General features: G+C 35.3%; 2 protein-coding genes and 1 long non-coding RNA gene across 3 annotated transcripts in view; all 3 read left to right on the top strand.

Moving 5' to 3' along the window:
* Window positions 1-13,249, top strand: part of gga3a (golgi associated, gamma adaptin ear containing, ARF binding protein 3a) — a 20,981-nt gene extending 7,732 nt beyond the window's left edge. Inside the window, exons 11-17 of the mRNA XM_056459836.1 lie at window positions 1,523-1,786; window positions 2,721-2,806; window positions 3,354-3,517; window positions 3,930-4,189; window positions 9,345-9,514; window positions 9,657-9,767; window positions 12,102-13,249. Of these exons, the coding sequence (XP_056315811.1) occupies window positions 1,523-1,786; window positions 2,721-2,806; window positions 3,354-3,517; window positions 3,930-4,189; window positions 9,345-9,514; window positions 9,657-9,767; window positions 12,102-12,212 (1,166 nt within the window). The 3' untranslated portion in view covers window positions 12,213-13,249. The remainder of the gene's footprint in view (window positions 1-1,522; window positions 1,787-2,720; window positions 2,807-3,353; window positions 3,518-3,929; window positions 4,190-9,344; window positions 9,515-9,656; window positions 9,768-12,101) is intronic.
* A 1,254-nt stretch (window positions 13,250-14,503) lies between these two features.
* sumo2a (small ubiquitin like modifier 2a) overlaps window positions 14,504-20,000 on the top strand; it is a 6,784-nt gene continuing 1,287 nt past the window's right edge. The window contains exons 1-2 of the mRNA XM_056459046.1: window positions 14,504-14,524; window positions 19,947-20,000. The exon at window positions 19,947-20,000 is cut by the window's right edge and continues 75 nt beyond it. Of these exons, the coding sequence (XP_056315021.1) occupies window positions 14,504-14,524; window positions 19,947-20,000 (75 nt within the window). The remainder of the gene's footprint in view (window positions 14,525-19,946) is intronic.
* On the top strand, window positions 16,900-18,731 carry LOC130230096 (uncharacterized). Its single transcript, XR_008837912.1, has 3 exons — window positions 16,900-17,145; window positions 17,270-17,376; window positions 18,262-18,731. It is a non-coding gene; the product is annotated as an uncharacterized LOC130230096 (long non-coding RNA).

Genomic DNA, 20,000 nt, shown 5'->3' on the forward strand with positions numbered 1-20,000 from the left:
AAGTGTTTGCATGACAATATAGACAAAGTAGAATAATATAATAAGAAAATATCAGTTTGCGACACCAAGCAGCAAAACGAGCTGTTTTTAACATTTAAAAATGAATGGAAGTGAAGGAGACAGGAAGTTTTGAGCCAAAATTATTCAAATGGCTGCGGCCACTCGTATGCGGAGAATAAGGTGAATACAAGTGTATAATTACTCACCTGGGAAATGGAGGCCACGTGAATGGTTTGCGAGTGCAATTAAGTGCACACAGCATGCCATATCATCTGATAATTGTAAGAAATCATTCTAAAAAGTAATTGACTGTGTAAATCCACGAAAAACAAAACAGAAATACGATGGATATGCCAAGCTCAGCAGATAATCATCCAGAATTTGCTGAGGTGAAGTGATGGCAACCAGCGAGACTTAGCTGTCACTCAAGGTGGCCCCGCCCTTAATTATGCAGACTTAATATAACCTAATATAAAGGAAACCGATGAGTTATAAAAGAATTCACCCCCTCACAGTTACCATGAAGGGTAAGGTTACCTGTATGAACCAAAATCTTTCTTTGAACCAGGCTGTAAACTCCTTTTTTCTGCTGTAAAGTTGGCCATTTTAACAGTGGTCTCAGTAGAAATTTGCTCTATTATGGAGCCAGGACTAGCAGAATTTCGATGAATTGCAGTTTCAGTTACTTCCGTATTAGCATCATGAGGGAGTGCGGGAGGTTGCCACTTGGTTTTTACCCAAGTGAGTTTTCGTTTATTTTGAGCAGACTAAGCTTTTGTGCTTCAGAGGGTGGGTTGGTTTAAATCTTTTTTTTTTGCCACAGTAACTTGCGCTACATGGCTAACATTCTCTGGAGCAGGTTTTATTCTGAGCTAACGCAAACTGGACCAATCAGCTATAAGTAAAGTGACATATTTCTGATGCAACAAAGCCAGTCCCAGAACATATTTTTTTGCTCCAATTTATAGATTTTGTACACTAAAAGCATTTTTGAGTCATTTTTATTGTATTTTTGATTATACTTGCATTATATTTAATATTGTATATTCAAATAGATTTCAATGGTCAATTAACATTATTAATGGCTTTGCATAAAACAAAATGACGTTCATTGATATAGTAATACTTGTCTTAAATTGCCTTTTCAAACTTTTTGGGATTCTGCCCTTTCAATGAGATTATATTCATGATATATTTGATAATGGTATCTATCAATCTTCAAAAGAGAAGTGAATTGCACCAACTTAAATCATCAAAACTGACCCTCTCATGTGTCGTGCGATTGGCTGTTTGCTACATTTGTCACAATTTCAGCTGCATGCTGTCCAGACTTAATCACAAACACAAAGTTAAACATCAAGTTGGACAGAGAAAGTTTATATAAAGTGTTATGAAGCCATTGAACCTGATGCCATTGAACTCTGCAACTCAGATTTTGATCAACTTGTTTTGTGCTACAGGCCTCAGGTCTGAAATTACAGTTTGATATGATTTTAATTGTTAGTTTTTTCTGTTTGTTTAGGCACCAATGACAGAAGCTCTTCTGAGATCTTGATTGATTTGGCAGATTTGGAATCTGGAACTCCTTCACCCCTCCGACATGGCTTGACTCCACCTCAGCACTCAGAGTCTCTAGCAGCTGACCTTCTCACGCTTACGTCTTTAATCGGAGCTCAACCGTCCTCTTCCAACACGTCATCCGGATCCTCAAGTTTCCAAACCAGTCCTCCATCAAGCCAGCTTCCCAGCAGCCTGTCTCTTTTAGATGAAGAACTTGGCTCTTTTGGTAAATAAGGAGGAGTATTTTTTTTGGATGATTGGTATATTTTTAAGGATGTACTTAATGTAAAATTCATAGACTGTTTGGGGTTGACATTTCCACATTAATCACCACCAGTGTTGCCAGATATAGCTGACTTTTTCCAGCCCAAAAGCTGTCTAAAACCCACCAAAACGCACAAAAAATTAGGCCAAAATATTAGATTAATATTTTATTTAAATCCGATTTAACCTAGTTATTTTAACTGTCATAATTTTTAACCATACAGCAACCAACACCAGCAGTCACAGAACCACAACATAATCAGGTCTCATAGAACAATGTTTCTATGTTTGTTCTTGATGTCGTTTGTGGAACAAAATGATCGATTAAAAAATGTCATGATAAAGCACTGTGAGTTTAACTCTATGGTTTAACAGCAGGCAATGTGTGATGCGCGTGCACGCGAGATGTAGTTAGATTTGTCCGGGGATTTTGCTGACTTTCCTTCATCTCTTCTTGCGGGTGGGCTCACACAGTTTGTGCTATGCACTGGTCACTACTAACTGAATAGAGTAGGAGCACACAGTTTTATTTTGTTAAATAAGTTGCATATAAAAGTTGCGTTACAAAACTGCCCAGATTTTGTCAACCCACCAATGCCATTTTTTACTGGCACAATCAAATTCAGAACTGTCCAATCTGGCAACACTGAGCACCATCAACATTAGTCACCCCAAACTTTTAAATAGTAGTGTTATTTATATATATATATTTATATTTATACATATATATATATATATATATATATATATATATATATATATATATATATATATATATATATATATATATATATATATATAAATAAATTTGTTTTTATTTATATTGTTATTATGTATAGAGTTAGTTAAGTTTACAAAGATGAGTCTTAGTGCTTAAAATGAACACTACTTTTCAGGCCTTGGTAGTTTGGAATCAAACTCAAGGACATCTGCAGAAAAGACTACAAAAGAAGCTCAAAGCAATCAGTGGATTTCTTCACAAGTAAGACTACTGGACATAATTAAAATATTGTGGTTAATTTAGAATGTGTACCTAGAAAATAAGCATTTTATGTTTTATTCCCATAAAAGTATTATTGGTATTGGTAGTCTTTTTTTGTTTGTTTTATTATTTATTTATTTATTTTTAAAGACAGACTTCTGTTAGTGTCAATAGATATCTATTGAATAATTGTCTTGTTATGGTTATTTGATTTTATTTTTTCAAATAGCAGTGATATTTTAGCAGTGTAAATCTCACATGCGTAAAAAGCACATAAATGCCAGTGAAAAATGAACATAGAAAATAATCTTTTCTTTAATTTATTTTTCTTTTTTGCTGTTCTTGTCATTTCCCGTAAGACATGAGAGGAAGTAATTTTACTTCTATGAAGACGAAAAAAATAAAACCATTTGCTCATACATACATATTTACATTTGATATAATATACCTCATATATTACTCACTCAAAGGAATAAATGAGTTTTCTGCTGTTTGATATATGCATAAAATTAATGTGTGTGTTTTTTTGTTTGTTTTTATATAACAGATTTCAAAACCAGTGACTGACTTCCTCTGCAGCTCTACTCCCTTAAATCCTCCGAACTCAGCAGCACCACCTACATCTAAAACTACCTCAATCACTGACTTTGAAAACTCTCTCCAACAGAGCTTTAAAGATCTTGTACTGCTGGACCTGGACAAGACTAAAAGGTAAAACCGATCAGGGTATTCAAAGGGAATACAGTAGTACTTTCTGGGCATTTCATTCTATTCATGATTTACACCCTTTATTAAGCAGCATAACCTATTTCATCTGTGATGCATAATAAGAACGATTTCTGGGGCACCACAATGGAGTAATAACTGCTGAGATGAAGCTTCACAAGGGAAAAAAATGTTTTTTTTTTAGAGTTTTTTAGAGTATTGATGTACATGGTAATTGTATTTTTTTAACAGAAAAAGAAGTTTAATAATATAATTTATACGTGGAAAGAAATAAGCACAACACACACACACACACACACTCTATTAGCGCTTTTACAGTAATCATAAATAAGCGGCAAGTGTTGTTTCTCATTACTTTTAAATACAGATAACTGTTTGTTCTTTCTATGTAAATCAGCCAGTCCAATTATTCAAGCTTGAGCAGCAGAGAACTTGCAGCTGGGAAAGAGAACATCCATCCTGCATTAAACACACTGAGTCTGTCTGCTGGAATTACTCCATTGCCTTCTGCTGTAAGCTCTGCCAAACCCCAGAGCTTCGCCCCGGACAGCCCTGTCTTCAGATCCCTTTCTCCTACCCTACCCAGCAGTCAGTCATCCTCAGGCTCGGACGTCTCCCTAACCAGCATCTTTGTCCCACTGGAGTCCATTAAACCAAGTAAGCCCAATAATAAATGTGCATGCTGCTGGTAGAAAGGATGCTTTATTCTATTTTTAGAAACTATTCAAGTTATTTCAGACCATAAAGAGGGATATCAATGCATGAGTACAGCTATTTTTTTTCATCACATGCTTTCATCTTAGCTTTGGATTACATGACTGACTGTAGAACAGATATTTTTCTGATTTTAATACAGATTCAAAGTCCTGTCTTACACTCTTTTTGAAGAGATCTCTAACAGTGATGATTACGTTTTTAGCAAAAATCAATTGATTGAAATGAAACATTTTATAATTAACCTTACATTTTCTTGTCATTAAAATGGCTAAAGAAGCTTGTGTGGAATTAAATGCAAACAAACAATTCCAGACTCCAGAGATTTCTCTGATTGGATATTGAGTTAAGTTATTAAATGGAGTGTATGATGCTCTAATTTTGTCATCTTATCTGAGACTTTAGATATACTTTATATATATTTTTATTTAGAACATTAGCCACCTGGAATGAGGAATGCGATCAGCATTAATGGATATTCAAAATTTTATGCAAGCTCTTTTTGCCTAAAGCGGGGTCACTTTGTTTGGCCCTGGAGGGGCCAATAGAGATTATCTCCAACTGGGATCAAATACACTTGAACAAGCTAATCAAGGTCTTTCTTTGGCCCTCCAGGACCAAGTTCGGTGGCCCCTGGTCTAATAGGATAGTTCATTCAAAAACGAAGTATCCTCCACTTCTCCCATACCAATACCTATATGAGTTTTTTATTCTGCTGGGAACAAAAGAAGATCTTTTTAAGAATGTTGGTAACCAGAGAGAGTATTATTAAATAAATATCCTAACTTTAAAATCAAACAGATGGCATATAAATACAGGTTACAAATTTAGAAAAAAAAGTTTTTGCTGATAGGTAGAAGGTGGAACTACAGAAAGTTATTACAAAAACATTTTAACTTGACAAAAAAATCTTAAAAATTGTCTTAACTTTAGGGCAAACCAACAGCTGTCCTAACTTCAAAAATGTTTGAAAGAGAACACATAAAGATGCTTATAATTGCACTCTCCAACAATAGCATTACATTTATTGATTTAAAATGAAGAGGCAAGAAGTTTAATAGTGGAAAGACTCTTGGAGGACCCTGAAGATGTGATAAACTTCAATGACAAAACATTTAAGCAGTGTTTTGCTAAAGTGTTTTGAGAAAGAAAGTTAATGTAAACACTTAAGAAAGTTACTTTTGAAAGTAATGGATTGCAATATTGAGATACTCCCCAAAAAGTAACTTGTTACTTGTTTACTTTTTCTGGTAAGTAATGTTTTGCATTACTTTTAAGTTACTTTTACATAAATTTTTCTCATCTGGCTGAGGCTTTATCTCTCTCAGAACTTTCAGGGTTATTTTTTATTAGAGGAGCTCTGCAATTATCAACGCACTGTATAACCCACACCTTCATTTACGTAAAAAAAAAAAAAAAACCACACATAAAAAAATATTAATTTAGGATAATGTTATCTTCTGAGAACTTACTGACCTCAGAGCTATACATGCTGTATATACAGATTAATGAAAGTTTAAGCAATGTGTTTTCTACTTTTGAACTTTTTGTCTTAGTTAAGTGAAATCACTGTCCATTGTGACAATCCCCTTTTCCCTTTCTTCAATGTTTTCAGAAGAGAATACAGAAATGTAAATGTATTCACATAAATGTAAGGCTCTGGCCTGCAATCTTGGGTTCTGTCTGTTCCAGCGGTGAGCGCATTATCTCGTTGAGTTCTAGATAATTGAGTTATTTGAGTTATTTGAATATTTGAAATGTAATATTACGTAACACCTTACTCCACCTCTACTTAATAAGTAATTACAGACTGCAGCACAACATAATATTACAGTTAGCGCAGCAACTGCAACCAGCATTAAGGAGACCAACAAAGCATCACAGATATTACCTTTTTTGTGTGTTTTTTTAATTTTATGTACAGAAGGTGATTTTCAAAGTGAAATGGCTTCTTTTGTGATGTAACAACCTGATTTGTCTAAAAGCTGTGTTTTTGTTTATCCATTTATTTTAAGGATAACTCATTAGCAGCTCATGGAGTGATGGTTGCTTGGTGACAGACCTGACAGTGGATTGTCGAACTTGATGTCACAATTTAAGATTTCCTAAGTAGAGATAAGATATCGATTTTCTAAGATTGGAAAAAAATCCCAAATCAAGTTTTCTTCATTTTGTGTTTCTATAATACGAATTTGCAAAAAATCCTATTTCAACATATATCTTAAGTTAAGACCTTAGGGTGTACTTACACTGGACTTTCTGAACTGAGCCCAGGCACGTTTGACCCCATTTCCTTGTTCGTTTGACAAGTGTGAGTGCTTCAAATCGGGCCCAGGCAGGGTTCAGTTGGCTGGTCCTGGTCCGCTTGGAAGAGGTGTGCCAGAGCATGGTTAGTGCAAAGCGCGCCAGAGGACGAAACTGAAGAAGTGAGGTTACTTTTAAGGGACATTTTCATATGGATTTATTTATCATTCTTACTTTTCAATGAGCGCAAACTGTCATAGTTTATCAAAGATACAAACCTCTAGGTGCACGTCAGCTTCCACCTTCAGCAAACCACCTAATACATGCAGCACGATGACTCATGAACATTTATAAACGTCAAAAGTTGTGTATCTGTTCAGCAATACATTTGATTGTGGGTCACTGCATATCAAACGACTTAAAATTATGCAAAACAATATAACTAAAACAGTCACAATTGGATGGAGCGAGAGCGCTACTCTTTTGTTGAACGGAACAGTCGCATCACCAATGAAATAAGTGTGCTGGGGCTCGGAAGCCAAAAAATGCAACGTGAGTTAGGGCTGCTCGATTTATATATCGATTAAACTGAAATTGGGGGAAAAGGGTCGCTAATAATTCAGGAGAGCTAATAATTCTGACTTCAACTGTATATATACAGTTAGTTTCCTCCCTGTAAACAAGGAAAGGGAAATAAATACAATAGAATAAAAATGAATACAAACTGTGCTTTAAGAATCTTCACAGTAAAAAAAAAACTTTAATTATAGCTACAAAAGTCCTTCAGTCAAGAGCAGTGAGTGATTTTCTCGTTTGGTTGTTTGATTAATGATAAAAATAGTCAGCAGCAGGAATATTGCGTGCTGTCACTTTAAGAGCAGTGCAATTCTGATAATGGTTTCACTTTGACATGTCTTTGAATCATGTTTGTTTATTACACAAATGAGGGTTAATATGAATAATCACTAAACACTGCGTTTTGACACCTATTTGACCCTTAAAGCGTTCACATTAAGATGACTTTAGATGTGTGTGTGTGCTCTGCCCAAGTCTGAGGCTGAGCGCGCACACACACAACAGCATGCGGTCTCATTCGCGTTTTTTAAAACATGAATGATTCGAATGTACATCAATGAACGATGCGCATCCTGTGCTGCAAAAGTTACATTACAGTACATGCGTTTAGTAATTTTCACATTGAACTGAGCTTTGCAGAGCAACAAATGTGTACAACTGGAAAGGGGGCGGTACATGATGCAATAATCGTTTATCCTGATTAGTGCTTTTTCATAATCGTTAAAAGCCAAAATCGAAATCGAATTTTCGATTAATTGCACAGCCCTAATGTGAGTGTGGGCTGGAGGGGAGAAGGGAGGGGGGGAGGGACAATGGTGCATGGGCATGGTTCAAGACAACCGTGCCTAGTGTGAGTACACCCTAAGATATGAAACTTTCTAGTACTCCCCAAGCTTACAGAAAAACTAAATTTAAATCGGTTGGAACAACTTGAGTATGAGTAAATTGTGTATTCAAATATTGGTTTTGCGTGAATTACCACCCTATATAAGCTTTCAAGGGTTCCCACTTAGATATGCTAAGCGTTTATAGCAGGTTTTGCATACTGTCCCGGGAGAGAACCCTGAGCTCAGAGATACTTGAGCCCAAGGCTCCCGCCCGGTCAATAAGCATATAAGGGGATCTGATATCAGGTAGGTCTCGAGAGCTCCCCTTAGCAAAGGAGGAAAAGGAGGAGATGGGGTGAAAGTGGGGATTCTATCAAAATGAAGATAGAGCAGTAGGGAGAAAACGATCCATTTATAGTAAGCTTGGATCACTCTGAATGGATTATTTCTGATTACAGATGAGAAGCCAGTCGTGCTCCTCATATCATATCACGTGCTCCTCTCGAAATTAGTTTGTGAAACTTCACTTGTGTATCTGCAGCCTTATTTTTTTTTTCTGAATGAGGAACATTAAGGCCCAATCCCAATTCTATTTTTGTACCCCTACCCCTTCTTCTGGCCCTTACAACCGAGGGTTAAGGGTAAGGGCTTCAAAATTTACCCCTAAGAATTGGAACAGCGCTGCAGGACCTGCACACGTCATCATTTGTCCTCACGAGCTCTTGCTTCATATGAGATCAGACGATCACGACTGCTGTAATCATTCCAGTTGTGTTTTTTTGGGGGTTTTTATCTTCAGGAAATCACTGAAGGCATAATTATGGAGGTATACAGGAGGTATAAATAGGAATTATAGATCACGAAATTTAGCGGTTTTTATTTTAGCATTTTTTTTTATGATGGTAAAACACGAACGCGGTTATGAATATATTAAAACGTGTTTGTTTGTTGTAAAAATTCGTAATAATAACAAAAAATACTAATTTGTGGATCTCCTTACTTCCGGGTGCAGCTGTTGCTGGTGTATTCTGGGAAATTTTCTTACCCCTTGGTTTCTAGTGTGGCCCTGAAAAATCTTCGTTTGAAGGGGTGTATACCCCTTGCCCTTAGCCCTACGCCTTCAAGCTAAAGAGAATTGTGACACCACTACCCCTTCACAGGCATGCGCAAAACAAGGGGTAGGGCTAAGGGGTAGAATTGGGATTGGGCCTTAGTATTGATGCCTACTATTTCTGCTATTTTCTGCTATTATCTGCTATTTTATTTACATGCCGGTGCAGAATGCATGTGCTAGATGGCAGTCTCTCTTGGTGTTCTCAAACGTAGCTTTTTTTTGGCAGTCAACTCAAAAGACAACAAGGTCTTTTGGTTCCTCTGGCTCATTATTGACTTGGTGCACCTCTGTCTTTAGGCCTAGTGATACAGTATGTTTTCCGATTATGTTTTTACAGGTAAGGAGTGTGCAGTGACAGCTTATGATAAGGATGGTGTTCGCGTGTTGTTGCACTTTGCTACTGACCACCCAGCAGGTCGTCCTGATGTTCTGGTGATTGTGGTGTCCATGCTGAACACAGCACCACTGTTAGTCAGGAATGTAATGCTTCAGGCTGCTGTGCCAAAGGTGAGAGGCAAAACATGGTCTGAAGTTTTATTTATAATACTTTTTCTACAATACCTTTTTTTACAAGCTAACAGTACTCGATAATTATTTTGTGACAGACAAGCATTTGTACTTAGTTACCACTCTGATTTATGATTGACAGTCTATGAGAGTGAAGTTGCAACCCCCTTCAGGAACAGAAATGGCCCCCTTTAACCCCTTCATGCCCCCCAGTTCCATCACTCAGATTATGCTGCTGGCAAACCCACTGAAGGTAAGGGCACTTATACAGACACACACTAGGGCTGCACAAAATTAACAGTGTTTTATGGTTTTCAGGGCAGTCAAATAGTATTCAGTTTGAGAAATGGAATAATCAAACGTAAAATAACCCTGCAAAAATCTTTACTGTATAAATAATTCAATAAAATTATTCTTCATTAAAGTTCCAATTAGTATAATTTCTTGTGACTGAATACTTTAAATTCTGTCAGGTCTTAAAAACGTGCAAATCACTACTTTTGGTTAAACAAAATTCTAATGGTTTCTTCTGCTATATTCAACTATAATCATAACTTATCGATTTATGGACCAAAAACTGATCTTGTTCACTTGTGTTTAATAAGTGTTGAAGCAAAGTGGATCACCCATTGTATCTTGTTTTTATACAGATTTTTTATATTATGACATCCTGAAAAGTTGGTATTTGTCAGATTGAGCTTGGTTCTAGACAAAAAGGTGTCTCCAAAATAAAAATTAAAAAGTTGTTGTTGTTTTCAATGCTGAAGAGATCATGGATTCTTTTCTCCCTGACTCCTCCATTTGTAATGTTTCGTTTAGTTTTATTACTTCATTTTTACTTTTTTTGCATATTTTAGTATTTGAGCTATTTGAATGATTTTCTAGTGTAATACAGGGCTTAAAGTATTCTGGCACCGTGCCGGATCTCCGGTGTGCAGCTGGGAGGGAAAAAATGTATAATATTTTAGAACCTGCGCATGCGGTTTAATTAGGGATGCTCAAATAACCGATTAACCGTTAACTGAAAGGGTGCGTTTGTAACCGATTAATGGTATCAATTAAACAATTAAAAAATATATATTATTTTAGATATTTTTAAAGATTGACTGCATAAGGGGCCAATCACAGCGAACACGCTTTTTGCGTTGAGAGGGGCATCTGTTGAATGCTTTACTAATGGCTGAGACTGTTTTAAGCGCTGCTTACGCGTCCTGCGCACCTCACTGTGTGCATGAGCGGACAAAGCACGTTACCACAGTCGCGTCTTTTTTATTTCATTCAATCAAATGAAAGCACTGCAGGGTTTCTGTTAAGGTGACAGCAGGGTTTGTGTTGTCAAGGCAACTACGGCGAACTTTTAATGATGGAGGAGAAACTTGTGGTCGCTGTTTCAAGTTATCCAGAACTGTACGACTTTACACATCTTGAATATCACAATATTATTAAAAATTACAAATATAACATCTACAGCAACACGACTCGTGCACACATGAACCGCGAGTGAGACGGAGGAAATAAGTCATAATCATAAGACATAATCTTTAATGTAATTACTTTTATTAAAAATGTTGACAGAGGTTTTGTGAAATAATAATAACAGCGGAGCATTAAATGCATACTTCCTGTGAAGTGATCGATTTGAGGTAGCCTGATATATATATATTTTTTTTTTTATGGAATTTTTGACGGGTTCCATCTTCTGGTTCCAAATGTCTTAAAAAGAAAGATTTTGCAAGACTTTGCTTACAACCCAGAAAAAAAGAAAAAAGAAGTAATAATGGCCTTGATTTGGCTTCGAATCTTCAGTTTAGCAGTTCAGTTCTTTAGCACTTTGAGCACTTGTTATTTAAGCACTTGTTATTGTTTAGAAGAAAACACTTTATTTGCATAATCATTGAAGAGAGTCTATCTCAGTCTCAGTTTACCACTTTTTAAGCACATGAAACTCTTGTAACTTTATTTTTGTTATTATCGTCAATATTTGAAGTAAGTCCTTCTGTGCAGTTTCTCTCCAAACCCTCATCAAATCTGCAGGACACCGGCCCTCCAGGAACAAGTTTGGTGACCCCAGGTCTAGACACATTTCTTAGTATTTCTCTGTTGCAATCGGTATATCACTATAATTAACCCCGAAAAAGCCAAAGCAAACACTAACAGATTACTATGGTATAAATACAGCAGTACAACATACAAAAGAGAGAGATTGACTTAGAATGTCACTTACCTGTTTTAAAATGATTTGATGAGCTGTAGTTTGAAATTATGCTGAGTTGTTTTTCTCCTCTAAGGGCTTATTATGCTGTCTCTGTCACCATCTTGTGGCTGAACATCAACTGTCTTTGCTTTGCTCAGTATGACAGGCTAATGGATGCCGACACAATGTATCTCCAAAATTATAAATATTTAAAATAGGCGCCTTATAAATAAACTGCATAGTTGCAATCTAAACAACTACATTCTTGCCTAAAAAAAGCCTCAAAATCAAAATATTGTCTTTAATTTTGCTTGGCAAGTTTGGGTTTTAATAAAAATAATAACAATTTTAAAAAATTAATTTTTTAAAATACATTTTTTGTGTGCTTTACAGGAGAAGGTGAGAATGAGGTACAAGCTGACATTCATTCTTGAAGATCAACCAGTCACCGCATCTGGAGAAATAGACCAGTTCCCTCTAGTAGAAAAATGGGGTCATTTATAGCCGTGTAAGCATTATTATTCATAAAAACAAATAAAAAAAACTTACTGGGTGTGGGTGAGTTTCAGCAGTATCTAAAAAGTATACTATGTTCAGGACAGGATCTTTAAAGCTGGATGTTACATTTTTCAATCCCAGTCTTTGAGTAATCCCACAGATATCTTGAATTGATGTGCTGGTCTTGGTCATCGGGTATTGTTGTCATTAACATGTTATTTCTTAATCGGTCATTTTATTGTTAACTGCCAGAGCACAATTCAGTCCATACCTCACCCTGACATGCAGTGAAGATGTCAAAGCACTGGACGTTTTCTTTTTTCTTACTTTCTTTTTTTGTGTGAAGCAATATACCAGTTGAGTTATTGTTCTTAGTGAATTGTATTGATGTCCTCTCTGAGTTATACATATTTATTTTCTATTTATCAAGTTCTTTGTGTTTGACATTGCTAGCTTGTCTGGCTTAAAGCCAAATATACATTTTTAACGTTAGCAGCAATTCTGCAGATGACATTAATTCACACAAGGGAGTGTGAGCAAAAACATGGTGATTTCTTTGATTCGCTGAATGCAAATGATCAGTTTCAATTTATTTCCATTTTCACACAACTGGAAGCAATCTGTTTTGAATATAATTGGACAGGAAGCTGGCTTTAATGTGTAAAAAGAGACTTTTGTGTGGATGGTACAATTGCCAATCTTTACATTGTAAAATGTGACTTATGTTTGCAGGAATGGGTTGATAAATGCAATGGATGCCTTTTTTTTGTACTTCTTTTTATTTGTTTTTACAGCAGGCACCTCAGTATTGTATTGTTTTGTTGTATTTGATGTGTATGTATGTGTGTTGGTCTGGGGGGGTTGGAGAGGGATGGAGGAGAAATTGGGATGATCATATCAATTAACTCTTAAATTATTTTGAATAAGAGCATCACAGATCTTCCAGTGATGCGCTTTTAGAGTTGAAAGTAAAATCTACAATGTAATGTTGTGTATACTGTTTTAAAGATAAATAAATATATTGTTTTGAACAGTTTCCTGAATATTGTGTTTATCTTTGTTGGCTGCTGTTAAATTTTTGTCAGGGCAAATTCAAAAGGCTCCAAAGGACATTTCGGAGTGAAAACAAAAACGACTGATATTGAAGTGTTGTTCCAAACCATAGTGCTCAGAACTGGTCACTTCGAAGGGCCCTTTGGAATGAAGGATTTTGAAGGGTACATCTAATAAACATGTCAGGCACCCATGATCTGTTGCGCAGTTTGTATAACAACATACAAGAGCAATAACAGAAAAAGAGTAGTTAGACAGGACACATACATTTCACAAAAGTTTACGGCTTTAACCTAAAGGCCCAAGGTGTTTTTTTTTACATGCATTTTTTTATTTCTCTTTGCTATTTGGGCTTATTGGAACCTAATTAGAATAAAACCTAAGTATCACCTTTTGATATGATGTACTTTTAGAAGAAAATGATGTCCATATATGTGGACTCGTGGTCCAAATTTTCACATTTTTTAATGCATTAATAACACGTACATATTTATTGAACATGTTTTGACTCTCAGAGAGTAAAAACAATATTTTTTGCCCATTTTAGACAGTTAAAAATAGTGTTTGGGACATTTCATATGCTCCAAAACAGTTGCAGGATGACACTGTATGTCTGTATCAAAATATAAAACATTCAAAGTATTTTAAATAGCCACTTAAGAGCTAAAATGTGCTGTCCACGTATGTGGCCACTAAAGCTCTATGAGGTTAAAATAATGTTTGTTTGTTTTTTCTTCATTTCATTATTTCTTGTTTCTTTTAATTTATAAAGGTAGTGAAAAGTTGTTTGGTGTCACAGAATGAAAAATTGAGTTTGACTTTACAAATAAAAATATACTTTTTTTTAGGCAAGTTGTGTAATATTTATGAACATGGTTATAAATGAAAACAAATAGTTAAAAATAATTAAAAATAAATGAAAAGTATGAATACATATAACAATGCATGCATAAATAAATAAAAGCTCAGCCGTTACAAGTTTTGTGGGCATCAACAAAGTGCGTTCCAAAGAAGTTTTTTTTTTGACCCCTACACCCTTCATCCATTCGAAGCTGTCACTCCTGGGGCTAACGTTAAACTCTTCGAAGGGATTAGGGCACTTGGATGAGACCTTCGGATGAATTAAACAAAAGAGCATAGAATCACGATTCTAAACTTGATGAAACGCAGCGACAGATTAACCTTTTAATTTCCGTCGTCATATCCGGCGGCATACGATCGTGTCATTTGCGACACATTTAGTCATGGCAGACGAGAAGCTGAAGGTATGTTTGTACTCCAATTTCTTTGGGCTATTCATGCACTAATGTGTAGTAAATGTGCTGTATTCATGGGTAACATTTTTACTCACTTATTGTCAAGCGATTTTGTGTCTGAAAAGATAAATAAAGTTAACGCGCTACTTATAAAGTTTGCTAAACTGCCAATAAAAGTTATACAGTGATGGAAAAAAAGCAACAACAAAAACAACGTGGAATTAACGAATATTGGAATTGTGTAATTGTCTTTCATTAACTTATTTATCAGGGGTCGCCACAGCGAAATGAACCGCCCGTGTAAACTCATTTTACTTTGACATTAATATTTGAAAAGTCATTTGGTTTTCTCTGGTGTTTATTTGAGATTCTCGTAAATGTGCTTAATTTACAGACTTCACTGCTGCATTGTATTCTGTAAACAAATCGTTTAATGACTTAAGGTTAAATGCTTTCATTTTATATGTTTTTATCACTGTTTTGCTTGTGGGCATTTTTATTACTTTGTTATTGTATTATATTTTGAAGAACAATATTTTTTTGTATGTAACATCTAAAAATATTTGACGTTTGAAAGTTTGTGTTGTTGTTTGCGGGCAGTATTTGTGATGCATGTATTTTAAATACAAAATATTTTGTCTTTTGTATTTGATGGGGGTTTTGAAAATGGGTTAATATTTTGTATCAACATACTTTAGTGTCTTGTATTTTTAATTTTTAAATGCTGTAAAATACTTTGAGAAGTCATGATGACTTCATAAAAATGCGGCCTCAGATTGATGCTTTCTGTTATTTGCCAAGGCTTGAGATCAGAACAGAAAATTGATTAGCAGGGGTCAATGCTTGTAATGGCAATATACAATTCGGCATCAGCATCTTTGCTTCAGAAATGAGATGGAATAAAATATCAGTCCTTAAAACAGGATGAAGCTTTAGTGCTGTAGGTGGAAATGCAGAGGAAGTTTAGAAATATAAAACACCTAAAGATGGTGTTCTGGTGTAAACAGAGACTCCTCCAGTTGAAGAAGAACTGAAAACATCTTGACAGAATGAGTAAACTGCACAAATAATAGTAGTTTTAGATTGATTGCTGATGTAGAGGCCAAGAAAAAAAGAAACAACATGCAAATAAGTCCTACAGTGATGATTTCTACAAAACTTCATAGGCTGTTTCTATTGGCAGTAGCTGATTTGCAGGTGGTCTTTATAGTTAATGAAGAGGAAAGATGTTAAAAGGACACAATGCAGTAAATGAAACACAATTATTTAATAATACTCCAGTCTAAACAGTCTGGTCTAAAACTCCAGACTCCCGTTACACAGCAGCAGGATGTAGATGAAGAGTTTATTTGCAGAAGCTCCATTTTTTTTTTAGAGATATCACTACTAAAACTGGAGATAGTAGTTAGTAGTTTTCAGAAATCATGTTTTTACATTTAAGTACGAAAGATTTCAATTGCAAAAAAATTTATTTATTAAAAAAAAAATTATGTGAACAAAAAATTAAATGAGTGGCACAGTGGTTAGCACTGTCACCTCACAGCAAGAAGGTCGCTGGTTCGAGCCCCAGCTGGGCCAGTTGGCGATTCTGTGTAGAGTTTGCATGTTCTCCCTGTGTTGGTGTGGGTTTCCTCTGGGTGCTCCAGCTTCGCCCACAATCCAAAGACATGTGGTATAGGTGAACCGAATAAACTAAATTGGCCATAGTGTATAAATGTGTGTGTATGAGTGTTTCCCAGTACTGGGTTGTGGCTGGAAGGGCATCCACTGTGTAAAACATATGCTGGAATAGTTAATTCTGCTGTGGCGACTCCTCATAAATAAGGCACTAAAGGCAAAGAAAAATGAATGAATGAAAATTAAAATAACCTCTTCATGTATCATACTTTTTAATCGCAAGACTGTTAAGAGAGGATGGCAATTTTATTGGATAGAAATGCAATGAAGAAATAGTACTATGTTCAAACTCATTATCTGCATTAGATGGTTTTTACAGTGAATTTTTTTTTTTACAGTTCAACCAGATATTGTCTTCAAGACAGGACTTTCTGTAGGAAATTTATACAAATTTTATACTAAAGTCAAAGAAAAACAAAAGTTTATGAATACCTATTCATGTACAGTAGAGGTGAATGAGGTGCAGAGAAGCTTAAAGAGCATATTGTAGGTTAAAAAAACTATTTCAAAACAAGGTAGAATCGTTTGTGAAAATACTCTATAATACCATAAAATACCATATTAAAATGTTTAACGGAGTGCAAGGACACAAATTTTAAAGAAAATGTGCCTGTTTTCGCACTTCCGGAAAGTCCGAAGTTTTCTAACCACCCCGATGACGTCAGATTAGGCACTTATCTGAGAGGCGCGCACTGTTTACAGGGAGGCAGAGTAGAATACAGCAGAAACGGTTGTTAGTTTTGGCGTAATTTATCATCATTGTGCTATATTATTGCGTTTATGGGAAGTGCACAAACTCCAGCCTGTCAGCATATCAAGTCCACAAGTTTCCCATTGCTATTTTGGTTCGTGAAATGGGATGAATCCGATAAGACCGAGCTGACACGAAAACGGCAAAAAACACTCCTGGATCAGTCGGAGATGCTGCTTGATGAAAGCGAGAACTGTACACGGTAAGACAACTCATTTTTCTATTATGTTTGTCAACTTTGAAGTCAGTAAGCGTGTTGTATACAGCGATGTGACTTTGTTTGCTCAGCTAATTTTTTATTTATTGTCATGTGGTGTGTTTATAAGGAGATGCATCTGCAGCAGTGATGCTGACCTGGAGCTGAAGGCTTTCTCTCCACAGGTCTCTCACTCAACTGTGCTTCACTTTGGCTCACAGAGTAACCTTAACTAAGGTAAAGTTGATTTTATATTCGCACATTCGTTTAGTGACAGCTTGTGACACCCTCTCTGTTTTGTTTACCATGGTACTTTGAATATAATCACACGTAAATATGACTTAAAACACCATTAGCACTATTAAACTGAGAGTGAACAATGTTGTACTTCGATAGTCATTGGCTGCTAATATGATGTTATTATTAGGAATTAGCAAAGAATACTTTTCTGAAATTCTATTATTAGGGAGAAAATCAGAACGTGTGAATATAAAACCAACTTTACCTCAATGTAACTTTAGACCTTCACCTCGTTCATCGGGTAAATTATTATGACCCCTATCGTGAATTAATTATACATGGCATTATTTGATAACAAAAACTAGAAGGGAAAATAATTACTAGAATATTTTTCTATAATGCAGGCAGGTAAACTCAGACACTTTCTTTCATTTTCTCTTTTTTTTTTCAAATATTGTAAACGTGTAACCATTGACTTCCATAGTATCTGTTTTTCCTACTATAGAAGTCAATGGTTACAGATTTTTAGCTTTCTTCAAAATATCTTCTTTTGTGATCAACAGAAGAAAGTCAATAAGGTTTGGAACCACTTGAGGGAGAGTTAAAAAATATTCTGTCATGTCAATGAGGAAAGGCACTTTTTATTGACATACGAGGAATATTCATCTTGTAGAAGAAAAACAAATAACATTTGAATTGTTCACACATGCTCAACTTATAATGCGTACAATCTATATTTGTGAGATGGTTTGCAGTTCACTATCCAGGGGTCTGCAAATGTGGTTGGATTTTCTGTATTGTGTTCTACTAAAAATCATATGGTGAATTTTAAAATGTACCTTATTAATAAACATGATTTAAACTTTTGCATTATTTCCCCAGCATATTTGCATCAGCCCTCACTGTGTGTCTGACGGTGAAATACCGGTGGAGGTCATCGGTGAAGGTCATCACAGGCTCGACGAGAATGCAGAACTGTCCACTACATTTGCTCTCCTTTCTAGATCCTTCCAGCTGGTTTACAAGAATGAGGCTGTCGGCATCTTTTTACACAGCATTCACAATTTAGCACACATTAAAGACATGATAGTGTGGTACTCACGTAATTGTTGGCCCACTTACTGAAAAATAATTTTAATAAGGTTTACTTTTAAATGGGTCAGATGATATATTTTTCTTTCAGTATTATGTTACCTACTCATACACACATTCACACAGTTTCTTATACATATATAAAGAGTAAAAATGTTGGGTATTAACACTGCTTATGATTTTGTGATATGTAAATAAAACTTGATCTTGAGCTGCATTAGAATTTAAACTTGAATTTGGGTTGAAGTTTATTTAACCATAAATGCAGATCAGATTTGTTGATCAAATCGTTTTTAAATATTTTATACAGTAACAGCTGTACTTGTATTTTTTTATGGATTTTTGCCAAAATGCGTTCCAATATAATCAAAGATAATCTTATACCCAATGAAAATAAACTGACAAAAAGACACGTATTTAAAAACTTATTTAAATTGTTTTAATATGTGATGGTATTTTTATTTTAATACAAAAGCTCTGAAAACCTTTTGTGTAGTAAAAAGATTTTCTAGTACCTTGTTTACATGTTTCTGCATTATTCCAGATGTTCTGTGTTATTTGTGTTTTGTATAAACTTTTCTACAATTAAAAAATATGGTCAATGTGGCATAACTTTTGTTCCTAGTAAGTATTAATACTTATAGATGATCAATAGTAGCTTTGCTATTGCCAGATAAGATTTCATTATCTAACATATCTGTCTGTAAGCTAACACTGGTCTCTCACTGAGAACCTGCTCTGTTCTTCACACAATACAGCTCAATTACACTTTTCTGACTGCTGTTCTATCTGCTGGTTTGTCCACAGGCTCATAATTGTAGAAAATCTCAGAATATCTTATCTCGGCAACCAAACGCGCACCGCGATCAGTTGTCTTCATACTGTGTATATGCGCGATATGCCTCATCCGACGTCACTTACGGTCTGCCGATTTTTCAGATGCGGAAGTAAATTTAAAACTAAAAATGACTCCAGATGGCTTAATAATAAACTTTAACGTATATGTTAAAGAAAATCTAGTTCCTACTTACTCTTACGCACATTGACTCACTGGGGTGTCTAACCTACAATATGCTCTTTAAACTTGCTTTGCGAAATGCTATTGCTGTCAATCGTTGTTTACTTAACTAAGTCAGTTTAATGGTAAGAGGATTGATCAAATAGGCCTGTCAATAAAAGGTTTGTGAAGAAATGTAATGCAACGTTGTAAAAGTATTTTGCAGTATTTTCAAAATACAGTATTTTTTGATACATTTGTGGCTGTTGTATTATGTAGTTTATTTTGATACACATAAAACAGGTATTTTGTATTTTATTTTAAAATACATTTCAATGTATTTTTGCCCATCCCTGATTGTTTGGATACTTTTCCATGATTCCCACCACTAACATAAGTTTGGTGAAACCATTTTTTTCTTGAGGGTATTATTATTATTATTATTATTATTCAGAATAATTAATTCTCTTCATTTCAGGATGGTGTGAAGTCAGAGAACAGCCACATAAATCTGAGAGTATCTAGCCAGGAT

This window comes from Danio aesculapii, chromosome 6 (genome assembly GCF_903798145.1).
Source record: "Danio aesculapii chromosome 6, fDanAes4.1, whole genome shotgun sequence".
NCBI lineage: Eukaryota > Metazoa > Chordata > Actinopteri > Cypriniformes > Danionidae > Danio > Danio aesculapii.